Source organism: Dermacentor silvarum, chromosome 3 (assembly GCF_013339745.2).
Source record: "Dermacentor silvarum isolate Dsil-2018 chromosome 3, BIME_Dsil_1.4, whole genome shotgun sequence".
In the NCBI taxonomy this organism is placed as follows: Eukaryota; Metazoa; Arthropoda; class Arachnida; order Ixodida; family Ixodidae; genus Dermacentor; species Dermacentor silvarum.
In genome coordinates this window covers 76,630,021-76,646,591 of record NC_051156.1, presented here as the reverse complement: position 1 = coordinate 76,646,591, position 16,571 = coordinate 76,630,021, and the positions used below count along the sequence as shown (strand labels likewise).

The following is a 16,571-nucleotide window of genomic DNA, read 5'->3' as shown; positions in this document are numbered from 1 at the left end:
CATGGGGCCCGAGCCGCTGCCACGCTTTAAGTGCCTCATCGTCATCAGGCACCGAGAAAACGGATTTTTTTTTCTTCTGCTTTTCTAGCAGAAACAGCCTGTTGTGCAGCCCGGCGCAAAACAGTGCCTCTGTCGTTTCATGCGACTTACCATGGCTTCTTACGTCGGCATGGCAACGTCTAAAACTATTGTCACCACAAGGCGGCACAACTGCACAGCGTGAATGCAAACAGTAACCGAACAGAACCATGCAAACCGAGCGCACTCGCTAACTCCGGCAGCAGCCAAACTACAGCGGAGGCATCTTAGTGTCGACGCGCGCGCCACCACTCGGCATCATGAATCACTGCAACACGCGCCGCGCTCTCCGACGGCTGCGTTGCTCCCACCTCCCACTTCTAGCCACCGTAGCTCGGGCGGAGGCGCGGAAGGAGGGAGGCCGAGGACGCGTTTGACATGCCAGACGACGTGTTTCGGCAGCACTTTCGTCTGAGGAAGGAAACTGTGCGGTGGCTGTGCGACGAAGTGGCGGAGGAGCTCGGAGGCGTGCGATCAACAGCGCTGTCGGTGGAGCGACAAGTGTTGTGCGCGTTGCGTTTTTTCGCGACGGGCAGCTTTCAGGGGTCCGTTGGGAGCGAGGAGACGACTGGCGTGACGCAGCCTGCGGTCAGCAAGTGCGTGCGACGCGTGGCGGAGGCAATCGTCCACGCCGGGACTCGCAACAAGTGGGTCCACTACCCGAGGACGTCGGAGGAAACGGCGGCCGTGAAAGAAGGGTTCCTTCGACGCGGCGGCATTCCCGGCGTCATCGGCTGCGTGGACGGCAGCCGTATTGCCATCATCGCACCGAAGGGCAACAACAAGGCGGCATACATGTGCCGCAAAGGCTTCTATGCCCTTAACAGCATGTTCGTAAGTATCGTCATGTTTGTCTAATTTGCCTTTCATAGCAACGCGTGGCTGATGCTGTGCACGCTTTCGTCAGATTTGCGACGCAGGCATGCGGATCCTGGCCGTCGACGCTCTGCGACCGGGGTCGGATCACGACGCACACGTCTGGAGAACGACGTGGTTGCGTCGTCGTTTCCAGGAGGGACACATTGCCAAGGCCGGCGAGCACCTCCTCGGTGAGCAGAGGGAAAAAATCATACAGTTGCCTAGCAGCACACAATAATGTGTACTCCCGCCGTAAGAGTATATGTTGGAAGCCCTAACCGTTTATATTATAGTAGCGTGTTAAGTATAGGTTACATAGGCGGGCTGGTAATTTCTTTAATGAGTATCTGCTTGCAGCAAAATGACATTTAACTGCTGTATTGCAAGCTAATGTAAATTAGTGTACATTACGAAACAAAGAACGTTTGTCTTGCCCCATTATTTTTTACACTGGCATTAATTCGAGAATACAGACAACTCGGCCAAACGGCGACCTTGCTGGATGCTAATAACATGAAGTTTACTATTTACCACCAGCTATTGTTATCTCTGCTGATCACAGCAGCATCAAGTGCTCAGCCTGTACATTATTTTATTACAGCATCTGTGTAGTAGGTGTTTGTAACATGACTCATGCTTCACTAGCTCAACCATGCGCATTTGAATTGATGCAATTTTTATGCTCGTGCAGGTGACAGCGGCTACCCCCTGGAACCATGGCTCCTGACTCCGGTCCCAGGCCATCCTCCCGCTCACACTGCAGAAGGCAGGTACAACACTGCACACGCTTCCATGCGGTCCGTAGTGGAACGCTGCATTGGACTTCTGAAGAGCCGCTTCCGCTGCCTTCAGAGGTACCGTGCCCTCCACTATGAACCAGACCGCGCAGCCAACATCGTTGCAGCGTGTGCAGTGTTGCACAATTTGTGTCTTGATGAAGGTGACAGTGCGTTTGATGAGGTTGATGATGATGAGAGCAGCAACAGCAGCAGTGACGATGCAAACGGTGGCCCCCTCCCACTTGTAGTTCCCTGAGCGAGGGCAGCACGCATAATGTACCTGAAAGGATGTGCTGCCCGTGACAATGTAATTACATTATTCGGAACCACACGACAGCAGCACCAGCACTGCCTGCGAAGGGTGTGAAGGCGGCTGCGTCGGCAGCAGCACCGACAGCAGCAGTAAACGTGCCTGCAGTGTCAGGCACATATGCCTAATAAAGAGAAGGAACCAACGTGAAGGCGTATTGGCATGAGTTGATAGCGTGGTGTTTTTTTATAGAATCTGCTAAATTACCACCATTGCTTTCACATAGCGTGTACCAATGAGCTGTCGCAACTGGAGATTATTGCATCATTCCACTGTGACACTACTTAGTAGCTGTGGATAGACAACGTTGTGGTCATTAGCAGAATGTCGTAGCCACTTCTCTGGGCAGCAGGAGTTTGCTAGTTGAATTGCTGCTGTTGCTGTTGCTACTGTCGTCTTGATGCATTTATCTACTGGCATCACCGCCACTGTCACCGCCGTCTGCACTGTGCATGGGAGGATATTGGACTTCGTCTCCTCGCTTCCTGCTTGGGCCGCAGCAAAGCACACTTTTCGCTCCATCATATGTACTGTTCTTGCACACCTTGCAGGCCCCACACAGCTTTGCCACACAGCCTTCGCACAGTTCCTTTTCAACAGGCCAAGTCATGCTGACACAGATCGCCTGGCATGTCAAGCACATGATGCTCCCTTGGATGTACATTCATTTCTACATAGTTGTATAACTGTACATATATTTGTAAAAAGTGATATCAAGTGCCAGTGATGTTCTTGAAACTCGTTCCTTCATGTCCCTACAGTAAACGAACAATTTCAACACATCTTCAGTGTCATGTTTTATTCGAAGTGAATAACAGTCATCATGATACAAATCAATGTACACAGGGTACGATTTCACGATGCCAAAGTGACAGTACGGTTTCCACTAAATGGGATCTAATACATTGTGAAAGGCTGCTGGCACACATTAAATCACATAAATGTCTGTCATTGATACTGTTTTTCTTTGGGCTCATCCACGATCATTTGCGTTCACCCAGCAACTTCACAGCACAAAAAGGTGTTGCAAGACTTGCCTGTTATGCATCCGTGTTTGTAGCACAAAATAGATGCTATTTGCAATAACTACTGCCACAATAGGGCCACCAGTGTGAAAGTGCAGTCCGGCGCCCTTAAGGAATGACAGACGTGAAAAAATACCGTGCACATCGATAATCTGACATATACCAAGGCCAACAAGAACAGCCTGGCAGTGAATGTAGTAAAATAATGGCTACATTGGGTGTATAAAAAATTCTCAACATCAATGGGGACTAGATTGCATTGCTATCACCGATATCGCAACCTGATATATCACAATAACTATTGCAAGTAACACGCACGTGTTGCTAAAATATGGCCACTTGTGGGTTCCATAGGGCAAATAAGATTGGAAACAACATAAATATAGTGTGAAAATCATAACAGTGGATTTCAATACCTGTTATCACAGCATTTGTGTGTGAAACACTGTTGTGGCTAAAATAAAAGTGACCACATAGTCAACGTGTTCCTTGAAAAGCAGTGAATACATAAATAGCTCATAAACAACAAAACGAAAGCACACACCTAACCAAAAAGATGAAACATTAGGCGTACAGTTCACTCACTGAGACAAGCTTGCTCAGCAAGTGGAACTAAACATAAGAAAAAACTTGCAATAAATTATGCATTATGCGAAACATTACATATTAAACAAATGTCATAATGAACAACATATAATGGTGACTCGTGCCACAAACTACGGCTGAGGCGGCTCGCGGAGGCCACGGGCGAGGGCAGCCACGAGCTGGCGCAAGGTGGCTGCGACGAGGGCAGTCGCCTCCCGCAAACCCCTCGTCTCCATCACCAACTGCTGCTGCACCAGGCGAGAGGCCCTCTGCTCCTCCACCAGTTGTTGATGATGCTCCGAAAAAAATGCACTTACTGCAGCTAGAGGAAACGAAATTAAATTGTTCGTTTCAACAGTGTTTGCAAGGGTTACACTTTCAGCACGATTACTCTAGAGGGCAGTGAGAACGTATGCATATGACGTGAGAAGTTGAAGTGCAAACTGTATACGATCTGTTATGTTATAAACATGTTCAAAGACAGAAAATGCTACCAAGCCACCTTTGTCACTAAGAAGGCAATGTCGGTGATAAGCTGAATTTACCTGCAAAATAAGAGCATGCTGTGCCGGTACATGCAACCACGGAAATGCTTCGTAATTTGCGAAGTAACAGAATGAGAAAGCATCTCACAGAGGATACATAAGTAAACAAACCAATGAACACTTCAGCCCAGTGAATACAGATGCCCTCTTAAAAAAATTGCAACCTGGGCGAGTTGTACGTACCTGTCTGTTTTGCTCAAGAAGCATCTGGTGGAAGGCGACAGCTTCCACGTTTGCAGCCTCCGCCAGCTGCCTTTGCCTCGCGCATTCCTCTGCTGCCCTGAAGGCCGCATCCTCTAGCGGCTGCTGCTGCCGAGGTGGTCTTTGGGGCTGCTGCCGAGTTGGTGGTCCTTAAAAATTAAATGGGCAAAGAGGATAACAAATTTGTTGTGCCCTTCTATGTTGAACATTCACTGGTTCATAGGTGGAAACATAGGAAACTATTCCCGGCAACAAGCTGTAGGCAATATAAACCTTACAGTTGGATAAATAAATAAAGCGACACCACAGCACTACAATATGCTGCACCAATATTAATTTCTACACGACAACTTGAACGCTACAGAAGCTGCATTACAAGTGGTATGATTAGTCAAACAGCATATAGTTTCGTCTTGCACAGTCGGATTATGGCAGGTACTAGCTGTGTTTCTTTGTAGGTGACTATGTGAAATAATTTTTTTTCTGTTTAAAAGTTCACAACAGGCAGTGCTTTCTTCTGAAGGCTTCGCATTTCAATTGCTGTTAAAGTGCCTTACGTGCAGTGCCGCTCGTCCCCGGCTCTGTGCCCACGGACACTTGGGGTGGGGCCGTCGGGAGAGGCACATGGGCGGCAGCGGACTCTTCCTCGTTGGAGCTTGCCTGCTGCAATAACAAAGCATAGTAGACACACTATGTGAGCATTGCACTTGATGAATATGATTTGAATACTGTTATTGTCGCTTCAGTTCTATGAACTGTTTGCCAAGTCTATTCAAATTTATTCACTCTGTACAGAATATGCTTGATACATCAACTGAATTACTCGTGACTACACATGCTTCACGGAGTAACGAACCATATAATCAATCACAGGACATTTCTGAACAGCATTGGTTTCTTATGTTATTCTAGGGGGGGCCAGATTTTCATTTCTGCAAAGTATGGATATCATGTGCTGGTATGTGTTCTTAATTGCAAGAAAACAGACATAAACACAAAGCAGTAAAACATTCATCAGCTCTGAACAGTGCAACTTCCCCAAACCGGTCCACATAGCAACACAAAACACTACGCACCTCGGCGTCATCAGCAAAAAAATCGACCGGCGCGTAGCCTGGGCCGGTGCGGCTCAAGACGTCCATCACACGGCCCTCCAGCTCGCCCAACCTGCCTCCTCCTGTTTTCCTGCAAAAACATGAACACAGTGAGCTTACGTTCTGAATTATGTTGAAAGCTGCAGGCTCACCTCTTCTCCGACCCAACTTGCGCGGCAAGTTTTTTCAAGTCGTGCACAATTCGCGCCCAATACTGGCGCCAGCGCCGGGCTGTATTTACAGCCGGCCCTAGCGCGTTGAGCGCGGCCGTCAGCTCGTTCCACAACGCTTTTTTATGCGCAGCACTCATACTTGGCGAGAGGCTTGTGGCGCCTCTCGCCAAGTACGGGTGCTGCTCCATAAACTCAAGAAGCAGAGTGGTTTGAGCTGCCGATACGCGGGGTCCTGGAGGTGCCGCCATTTTTTCGTACTTTCAATTTTCGCCGGATCGCAGCAAATTAATACAAGCAACAAGTCGTATTGTTTCACATATCATTTCACCATGCGGTTAAAAATAGCGGTTACACTTACTCAATGTTTTGTAACCTTATCACAACATAATCACTGTTTTTCTGAAACGTAATAAACTTCACAAACAAACAAAATAACAGATCATTTTCCCCGGTTAAGTCCACTTCCAACATGTAGGGGGGATTTATCACTGCGCACTTCACCCACATCCGGAGACAGACAGTTCAGATCGTTGTGAAATGAAAAAGTTTGCTTACCAGTATCTGCTGCGATGTACTGCTTTCCAACCTTCATCGATTCTTGGCTATCCTGTGCGAATAAAAGCAAATGTGAGCATCGCGCGACCACCGCAGATGTTGAGATGCGACTGTCTAGAAATTAGGCACAAGAGGTCGATGTTGTTTACTCACCTTGCGCTTCGCTTTCACGGTTTACATGATGTTCACAGCTTCCGAAATTCTTCTCGGGCGAAAGCACACCACGGAGGCCGAGACTCATCTAATCGTGCAGCGTTACGGGCAAAGGTACACTAAATGCGGGCGACGGCACTGATCAGCTGCTTCTATGTAGCCGCCATCTTACCTGTGCACAGAAAAATGGCGCGGACTGGCTCGGATGCGGAATGGACGCGTGTGTGACTACGGCTCGAAAAATGCGAATACTTGCTAATAATTGGCAATACGCGTCTACCACTTGCGCGTCAAAACATTACAAAACAGTTTTAATGTCAGCGAAAAACAATGATCTATTTATTAGGCGTTTACATCTAACATGAAGTTGCTATACGGCCCCTTTAGGAGTAAAAAACAAGCAAAGCGTGCTTCCGGCAACGATGGAGGCTGCTGATTGGCCTGTTTGAAAAACGTCGTCGTGTCCCGCCCTCATACGCATGTTCTGCGGCGTCATTTTGACGTCAGGAGTTTGGAATCAAACCAACTTGGAATCATTTTACGTTATAGCGCCCTACATGACCGAAAGGTTTTGGTGCATTGTGTAATTGCGACAGCCAACGGCGTTCGTAACAAGGTTCGCACAACGCAGGGGCGGGGGTTCCGCACCCGCCAAAGGTGGTGGGTTCGAGTAGGTTGATTAACTCCATCTTAACTGTGCCTCAATTAACTTTCGCCTTAATTAACACCAATGTTCGTAGGTTCGACCCCCACCAACGGAGGTGGTTTCGAGTGCCGTAGTGAATTCTATCGTAATAAAACCTACCTTAATTACCTACACCCTAATTAACTGTGCCTTAATTCACTCTGCTTTAATTACCCTGACTGCCAACCGAGGGCAACTGCCTCGGTTGGCTTACTTGGGCTCTCATTACTTTTTGGATCATCGTGGTCATGCCGACGCCGGATTTTCCGCTTCATGGAGCATATAATGGTTTCGCATTATTAGTGTATCAAGCTCAGTGAAGAATCTCTTGTTCTCTTCGCAGTGTCGTCATGCAGCGTTATCGCTAGCAGCAGAGCCCACAACAGCTATTTACTATTTTCGGGATGACGAGAACATTCCCAGTAACACAGTTATTGCTCATTTGAGTGAAATAAATAAAACATATATACGCGCGTACGTCTGTGAGCTTAAAAAGACCGAAGAACCATTTCGTTATTTTGCTGCAGGTCTACCGGCTACAAGTTCTCGTTGCTGTGTCTGCTGTGCGCGGGCTCCGCGATGCAAGGCGCAGCATAGATGCAGCGATTGCCACCGACTGCCGCCACGAGCCTTCTCGCTGCCGAGACGTTCAACCAATGGGCGGGGCCAGCGGAGCAAGGCGCCCTCGCGCCCCCTTGCCGTCTCCCAGGCTTTAACGTGAGGCCTGCAGAGCATACGGCTTGGAGAACAGCCTGTAGCCGGGTTAGATGCTCTTCAAATGTAGCCGAAAAAATGATCACATAGTCGAGGTATACCAATCACGTTTGCCACTTTAGACCTGAAAGTACGGTGTCCATTAGACGCTGAAAATTGGCTGGCGCTGTACACAAACCGAAAGGTAGCACCTTAAATTCGTAGAGACCGTCGGGCGTCACGAAGGCACTTTTATCCCGATCTCGCTCATCGACTTCTATTTGCCAATACCCGCTGCGTAGGTCCATGGAGGAAAAATAGCGTACGTGGCGCAACCTGTCGAGTGAATCGTCGATACGTGGTAACGGATAGACGTCTTTCTTTGTTACCTGATTTAACTTGCGGTAGTCAATACAGAAACGTAAGCTGCCGTCTTTTTGCTTGACCAGCACCACAGGGGACGCCCAAGGACTCTTCGAACGCTGTATCACATCATACTCGAGCATTTTCTTCACGTGCTTTTGTATTTCCTCGCGTTCCTTCGGGGCCACAGGGTAGGGGTTCTGTCGAATCGGTCTAGTGGAATCGTCCGTAATTATCCGATGTTCGGTCAGTGGTGTTTGCTTTGACCTTAGACGTACACGAAAAGCAATCCTCAAACGGCTGTATTAGTTCCAGTAGGCGCTGCCTCTCAGCGGGCAACAGGGCCGAGCAAACGTCGACGGACAATGTTGTCGGGGCCGGAATGGTCTTGTCACTCGTTCCTTGGTCGTGCACAGCGAAGCAGTCCTTTACTTGTACTATGTCATCACAGAACGCAACTGCAGTGCCTTTCGGGACGTGCCGGCGTTCATTGCTCAAGTTCGTAAGGAGCACTGCTGCATGCCCACGATTTAAAGCCAGAATGCCCCGTGCAATCGAAACGCCTTGTGTGAGCAATAATACGTTGAGTTGTTCTGCTATCACATCACTGTGGTAAGGCCTCTCGGTAGAAACAGACACAAGGCAGCAGGTTCGCGGCGGCATCGTCACGTCCTCGGCTAGCCGCAAACACCCATGCTGTCTATCATAGTTGCTGTCTACATCTGGGTTCGCTGAAAATGTGACCAAACCCTCCGGGATGTTTATAATAGCTCCGTAATCCCGCAGAAGATCCATCCCCAAGATGAGTTCTTTGCAGAACTCGGGGAGAATGACGAACGTGGCAACAAAGCTGGAATCACCGATCGATGCGGAGTCTGGCGGCACATTTACCCGTTGGCGTCATTACCTGACCCCCGGCACTTCTTCTGTGGGGACATGTCCATGGTGTTTTCACCTTTTTAAGACGGTCAACCAGCTCTTGACGCATAATCGAGAAATCAGACCACTGTCCACAAGGGCTGTTACGGGATGTCCGTCAACAAAAAGGCTGAGGTCGGCGCGAAGACATTCGTCGGCATTACTCGTCGTCGGCATGTCGTCTTGTTGCGGCGGTTGGGGGGTCTTTTCGGCGTCTCGACAGTTGGCAACCTTCCCCCCGGAGGTCGCGGCCGTTAGTTTTCCCGGTGAGGACTGGGGGAATGGCCTCTGACGACGTCAGCGAAAGTGGGACGGTTCGTGACATCAGCAAATTGGATGTCATAATAAAATCAGTGGATTATTTCAATACTGACCTGCACAATACCCAGACCAGCCAAGCTACTTTCATTCGAAGTAGTGATGAACAGGATACAGACGCTCCTATAACTAGTGATGAAGTTAGAAGGGCCTTGCAAGACATGATCCGGGGAAAAGCTGCTGGTGAAGATCGAATAACAGTCAATTTAATTAAAGATGGAGGAGGCCCATTACACGCAATGCCTCATGACTTAAAATGTACCAGAGAGCTGGAAAAAGGCCAACCTTATAGTAATCCATAAGAAGAGAGATGTTAAGAATTGAAGAAATGAAGAAACCAAGAGAACAGACTGGCTTCAGGAAGGGATATTCGACGATGGATCATATCCATGTCATCAATCAGATAATCGAGGAATCTGCGGAATACAATCAACCTCTCTACATGGCTTTCATTGATTATGAAAATGTATTTGATTCAGTAGAGATACCAGCAGTTATAGAGGCATTGCGTAATGAAGGAGTTCAGGAGTCATACGTGAATATCTTGGGAAATATCTACAAAGATTCCACAGCTACATTAGTTCACAAGAAAACGTGGAATGTTGCCTATCAAGAAAGGGGTCAGGCAAGGAGAAAGCATCTGTCCATTGCTATTCACTGTATGCTTAGAAGAAGTATTCAAGCACTTAGGCTGGAAAGACGTTGGACTGCGGATCAGCGGCGATTATCGTAACAACCTTCGGTTTCCAGATGAGATTGTCGTACTCAGCAACACAGGGACCGAATTACAGCAAATGATTACAGCAAATGAGTACCTTAACCGAGAAAGTGTAAGAGTGGCGCTGAATATTAACATGCAGAAGTCAAAGATATTGTTCAATAGCCTGGCAAGGGAACAAGAATTCACGATTGCCAGTGAGCCTCTGGAGTCTGCAAAGAAGTACGTTTATCTAGGTCAATTACTCACAGAAGACCCTGATGATGATAAGGAATTTACAGAAGAATAAAACTGGTTTTGGAGTGCATACGGCAGGCATTGCCAAATCCTAACTGGGAGCTTACCACTGCCGTTGAAAAGAAAAGTGTACAATCATTGCACTCTATCGGTGAAAACATATGGAGCAGGAATTTGGAGGTTAACAAATAAGCTCGAGTACGAGTTAAAGACCGCACAAAGAGCGATGGAACGACAAATGATAGGCCTAACGTTAAGAGACAGGACGAGAGCGGCGTGGATGAGAGAGCAAACGGGAATAGCCGATATTCTAGCTGACATTAAGAGAAAGAAATGGAGCTGGGCAGGCCATGTAATGCGTAGGGTAGATAACCGGTGGATCATTCATCATCATCATCATCATCATCAGCCTATATTTATGTCCACTGCAGGACGAAGGCCTCTCCCTGCGATCTCCAATTACCCCTGTCTTGCGCTAGCGTATTCCAACTTGCGCCTGCGAATTTCCTAACCTCATCATCCCACCTGACTTTCTGCCGTCCTCGACTGCGCTTCCCTTCTCTTGGTATCCATTCTGTAACCCTAATGGTCCACCGGTTATCCATCCTACGCATTACATGGCCTGCCCAGCTCCATTTCTTCCGCTTAATGTCAACTAGAATATCGTCTACCCCCGTTTGTTCTCTGATCCACACCGCTCTCTTCCTGTCTCTTAACGTTACTCCTAAGATTTTTCGTTCCATTGCTCTTTGTGCGGTCCTTAACTTGTTCTCGAGCTTCTTTGTTAACCTCCAAGTTTCTGCCCCGTATGTTAGCACCGGTAGAATGCAATGATTGTACACTTTTCTTTTCAACGACAGTGGTAAGCTCCCAGTCAGGATTTGGCAATGCCTGCCGTATGCACTCCAACCTAATTTTATTATTCTGTAAATTTCTTTCTCATGATCAGGGTCCCCTGTCAGTAATTGACCTAGATAAACATATTCCTTTACAGATTCTAGAGGCTGACGGGCGATCCTGAATTCTTGTTCCCTTGCCAGGCTATTGAACATTATCTTTGTCTTCTGCATATTCATCTTCAACCCAATTCTCGCACTTTCTCGATGAAGGTCCTCAATCATTTGTTGTAATTCCTCTCCATTGTTGCTCAATAGGACAATGTCATCTGCAAACCGAAGGTTGCTGAGATATTCGCCATAGATCCTCACTCCTAATCCTTCCCAGTCTAAGAGCTTGAATACTTCTTCTAAGCATGCAGTGAATAGCATTGGAGAGATTGTGTCTCCTTGCCTGACCCCTTTCTTGATAGGTATCTTTCTACTTTTCTTGTGGAGAACCAAGGTAGCTGTGGAATCCTTGTAGATATTTGCCAAGATATTCACGTATGCCTCCTCCACTCCTTGATTACGCAATGCCTCTATGACTGCTGATATCTCTACTGAATCGAATGCCTTTTCATAATCTATGAAAGCCATATAGAGAGGTTGATTGTACTCCGCAGATTTCTCGATTACCTGATTGATGGCATGGATATGGTCCACCGTAGAATACCCCTTCCTGAAGCCAGCCTGTTCTCTTGGTTGACTGAAGTCAAGTGTTGTCCTGATTCTATTGGAAATTATCTTGGTGAATATTTTATACAATACTGAAAGCAAGCTAATGGGTCTGTAATTCTTCAATTCTTTAACGTCTCCCTTCTTATGGATAAGTATAATGTTGGCGTTCTTCCAGCTCTCTGGTACACTTGAAGTTGTGAGGCATTGCGTATAAAGGGCCGCAAGCTTTTCAAGCATGATATCTCCTCCATCTTTGATTAAATCTACTGTTATTCCATCTTCTCCAGGCGCTTTTCCCCTGGTCATATCTTTCAAGGCCCTTCTAACTTCATCGCTAGTTATAGAAGGAGCTTCTGTATCCGGTTCATCTCTATTTCGAATGGAAGAAGCTTGGCTGTTTTGGCTACTGTACAGGTCAGTATAGAATTCTTCTGCTGCTTTTACTATGTCATCGAAATTGCTGATGATATTACCATGCTTATCTTTCAGTGCATACATCTTGCCTTGTCCTATGCCTAGTTTTCTTCTTACTGATTTCATGCTGCGTCCATATTTTACGGCTTCCTCAATTTTTCCCACGTTATAATTTCGAATATCCCTTACTTTCTTCTTGTTGATCAGTTTTGACAGTTCAGCGAATTCTATCTGATCTCTTGAGTTGGACACTTTCATGTTTTGCCGTTTCTTTATTAGGTCCTTTGTTTCTTGGGAGAGCTTCCCTACAGGTTGCTTTGATGCCTTACCTCCCACTTCAATTGCTGCTTCTGAGATCAGCCTAGTTACGGTTTCATTCATTAGCTCTATGTTATCTTCATCTTCCTGTTCTAAAGCTGCATATTTGTTTGCGAGCACCAGCCTGAATTGGTCTGCTTTTACGCTTACTGCCTCTAGGTTGGCCTGTTTCCTCTTGACTAATTTCACTCTCTCTCTCTTCAAATTGAGAGAAATCCTAGACCTCACTAACCTATGGTCACTGCACTTAACCTTACCTAACACTTCTACATCCTGCACTATGCTTGGATCGGCAGAGAGTATGAAATCTATTTCATTCCTTGTTTCTCCATTAGGGCTTTTCCAGGTCCACTTCCTGTTGCTGCGCTTCCTGAAGAAGGTATTCATTATTCGGAGCCTATTCCTTTCCGCGAATTCTACTAACATCTCTCCTCTTGCATTCCTAGAATCGATGCCATAGTTGCCAATGGCTTGCTCACCAACCTGATTTTTCCCCACTTTTGCATTGAAGTCGCCCATGACTAAAGTATACTGAGTTTGCACCTTTCTCATTGCTAGTTCAACATCTTCATAAAACTGTTCTATTTCTTCATCATCGTGACTAGAGGTTGGGGCATAGGCTTGTACTACCTTCATTTTGTACCTCCTATTCAGCTTCATTACGACGACTATTCCTATTCCGATACCTCCTATTCTATTCCGATACCTCCTATTCAGCTTCATTACCCTTTCATTAATGCTGTAGAATTAGAGGATGCTGTGGATCATTAGAGTGACAGAATTGGTGCCAAAAGAACGGAAGAGCAGTCAAGGGCGGCAGAAAACTAGGTGGGGTGATAAGTTAGGAAATTTGCAGGAGCAAGTTGGAATCAGCGTGCTCTTGACAGGGGTAATTGGAGATCGCAGGGAGAGGCCTTCGTCCTGCAGTGGACATAAATATAGGCTGAAGAGAAAGAAGAAGATGATGATGGATATACACACAAAATAAATGGTTTCATATCGCACATTCTATGTAGAAGTTTTAATTTTGTATCGCTGCTTCTAAGCCCCTCCCACCGACAGCGATTGTAATTTTTGGCACAGACTGCGTAACGTTAAAAAATGTAGTGCCACAACTGTGTTGTCTGCATCGGAACAGTTGAAGAATGCATTGGACGTTTTGTTCGGCCCCTTCTGGCACACAAAAGCGCAGAAGGGCCGTCAACATTGAGTTGTGCTCGCTTTTGCTTCACTCGCTCGGTAAAAATGAACAGCAGACCGGCGAGATAGCCCAGGCGCACATGCAAAAACTACATGATCGATACATTGCGGCAGTTACAAATTTTCACCTCCGGCAGTTGCTTCCAGTGCTTGCATCCCAGGGTGTGCAATTGCCTTTCGTAAATACTGATGGTGTGGAGCAGAGGTAGAATACCCGGCTTCAAATCTGAAGGTCGTAAGTTCGAATCCTACTCCAGTCCACCACATTGTCAGGCATGAAGCGGTGCACCGGCAAGAAAAAAATATATCGCCGAGAGCTAGTGGGGCTGTACTAGCTCAGGTGCAACCAAACTAGGAAGGCCCACTAAACTTCATCAAAGTCACTCCCTCACCAGAACAGGAAATGGCCTCCCTGGTGCAGTATTCGGCCACTACCTCCCTCATGACTCCGACAATTAACCCATGGCCCTCAGTTCCCAGTGGCTGCGGAGCACCTGACCAAGGCGGCGGTCAGACCTGCTACGCGGCAGAGGGGGCTTAGAATCTCTGGGTCAAGACAGGCCGCCAATGGAAACTGAACCTGGCAACGTTCAACACGCGCACCCTCTCGAGTGAGGCTAGCTTAGCAGGACTATTTGAAGAATTATCAGGCATTTCCTGGGACATTATTGGCCTTAGTGAGGTTAGAAGAACTGGTGAGGCTTACACAGTGCTGACTAACGGCCACGTCCTCTGCTACAGAGGTCTTCCAGATAAGAAAGAATCCGGGGTAGGATTTCTAGTGCATAACAACAAAGCGGGCAACATTGATGAATTCTACAGCATTAATGAGAGGGTAGCAGTCGTCGTAATAAAGCTGAATAGGAGGTACAAAATGAAGGTAGTACAAGCCTATGCCCCAACTTCTAGTCACGATGATGAAGAAATAGAAGTTTTATGAAGACGTTGAATTAGCAATGAGAAAGGTGCAAACTCAGTATAATGTAGTCATAGGGGACTTCAATGCAAAACTGGGGAAAAAGCAGGTTGGTGAGCAAGCAATTGGCAACAACGGCATCGATTCTAGGAATGCAAGAGGAGAGATGTTAGTAGAATTCGCGGAAAGGAATAGGCCCCGAATAATGAATACCTTCTTCAGGAAGCGTAGCAACAGGAAGTGGACCTAGAAAAGCCCTAATGGAGAAACAAGGAATGAAATAGATCTCATACTCTCTGCCGATCCAAGCATAGTGCAGGATGTAGAAGTGTTAGGTAAGGTTAAGTGCAGTGACCATAGGTTAGTGAGGTCTAGGATTTCTCTCAATTTGAAGAGAGAGTGAAATTAGTCAAGAGGAAACAAGCCAACCTAGAGGCAGTAAGGGTAAAAGCAGACCAATTCAGGCTGGTGCTTGCAAACAAATATGCAGCTTTAGAAAAGGAAGATAAAGACAACATAGAGGTAATGAATGAAACCGTAACTAGGTTGATCTCAGAAGCAGCAATTGAAGTGGGAGGTAGGTCACCAAGTCAAGCAGTAGGTAAGCTCTCCCAAGAAACAAAGGACCTAATAAAGAAACGACAGAAGATGAAAATATCCAACTCAAGAGACCAGATAGAATTCGCTGAACTGTCTAAACTAATAAACAAGAAGAAACTGAGGGATATTCGAAATTATAACGTGGGAAAGATTGACGAAGTCGTAAAATATGGACGCAGCATTAAATCAGTAAAAGAAAGCTTCGCTTAGGACAAGGCAAATGTATGCACTGAAAGATAGGCATGGTAATATCATCCGCAATTTCGATGACATAGTAAAAGCAGCGGAAGAATTCTATACTGACCTGTACAGTGCCCAAAACAGCCAAGCTACATTCATTCAAAATAGTGATGAACGGGATACAAAGGCTCCTTCTATAACTAGCGCTGAAGTTAGAAGTGCCTTGAAAGATATGACCAGGGGAAAAGCTGCTGGAGAAGATGGAATGACAGTAGATTTAATCAAAGATGGAGGATATATCATGCTTGAAAAGCTTGCGGTCCTTTATACGCAATGCCTCACAACTTCATGTGTACCAAAGAGCTGGAAGAACGCCAACATTATACTAATTCATAAGAAGGGAGACGTTAAAGAACTGAAGAATTATAGACCCATTAGCTTGCTTTCAGAATTGTATAAAATATTCACCAAGATAATTTCCAATAGAATTAGGGCAACACATTGACTTCAGCCAACCAAGAGAACAGGCTGGCTTCAGGAAGGTATATTCTACGATGGATCATATCCATGTCATAAATCAGGTAATCGAGAAATCTACGGAGTACAATCAACCTCTCTGCATGGCTTTCATAGATTATGAAAAGGCATTTGATTCAGTAGAGATACCAGCAGTCATGGAGGCATTAGCGTAATCAAGGAGTATAGGAGGCATACGTGAATATCTTAGCAAACATCTACAAGGATTCCACAGCTACCTTGGTTCTCCACAAGAAAAGTAGAAAGTTACCTATCAAGAAAGGAGTCAGGCAAGGAGACACAATCTCTCCAATGCTATTCACTGCATGCTTAGAAGAAGTATTCAAGCTCTTAGACTGGGAAGGCTTAGCAGTGAGGATCAGCGGCGAATATCTCAGCAACCTTCGGTTTGCAAATGACATTGTCCTATTCAGCAACAATGGGGACGAATTACAGCAAATGATTGAGGACCTTAACCGAGAAAGTGTAAGAGTGGGGTTGAAGATTAATATGCAGAAGACAAAGATAATGTTCAATAGCCTGGCAAGGGAACAAGAATTCAGGATCGCCAGTCATCCTCTAG

The 16,571-nt window shown here is 46.4% G+C and overlaps 1 protein-coding gene across 1 annotated transcript; it reads left to right on the top strand.

Annotated features, from left to right (window-relative positions):
• Positions 1-424: 424 nt before the first annotated feature.
• On the top strand, positions 425-2,004 carry LOC119444492 (putative nuclease HARBI1). The gene is made up of 3 exons (XM_037708885.2): positions 425-912; positions 986-1,127; positions 1,628-2,004. Exons 1-3 carry the CDS (start codon positions 457-459, stop codon positions 1,969-1,971), a joined length of 942 nt encoding a protein of 313 aa, XP_037564813.2. The 5' UTR covers positions 425-456; the 3' UTR covers positions 1,972-2,004.
• The last annotated feature ends 14,567 nt before the right edge of the window (positions 2,005-16,571 follow it).

Excerpts from the sequence above, each read along its gene's own strand:
- LOC119444492 (XM_037708885.2), top strand. The coding sequence starts at position 457 with ATGCCAGACGACGTGTTTCGGCAGCACTTTCGTCTGAGGAAGGAAACT. Across the intron at positions 913-985 it reads ATGCCCTTAACAGCATGTTC|ATTTGCGACGCAGGCATGCG; the intron begins GTAAGTATCGTC and ends CGCTTTCGTCAG. Across the intron at positions 1,128-1,627 it reads GGCCGGCGAGCACCTCCTCG|GTGACAGCGGCTACCCCCTG; the intron begins GTGAGCAGAGGG and ends ATGCTCGTGCAG.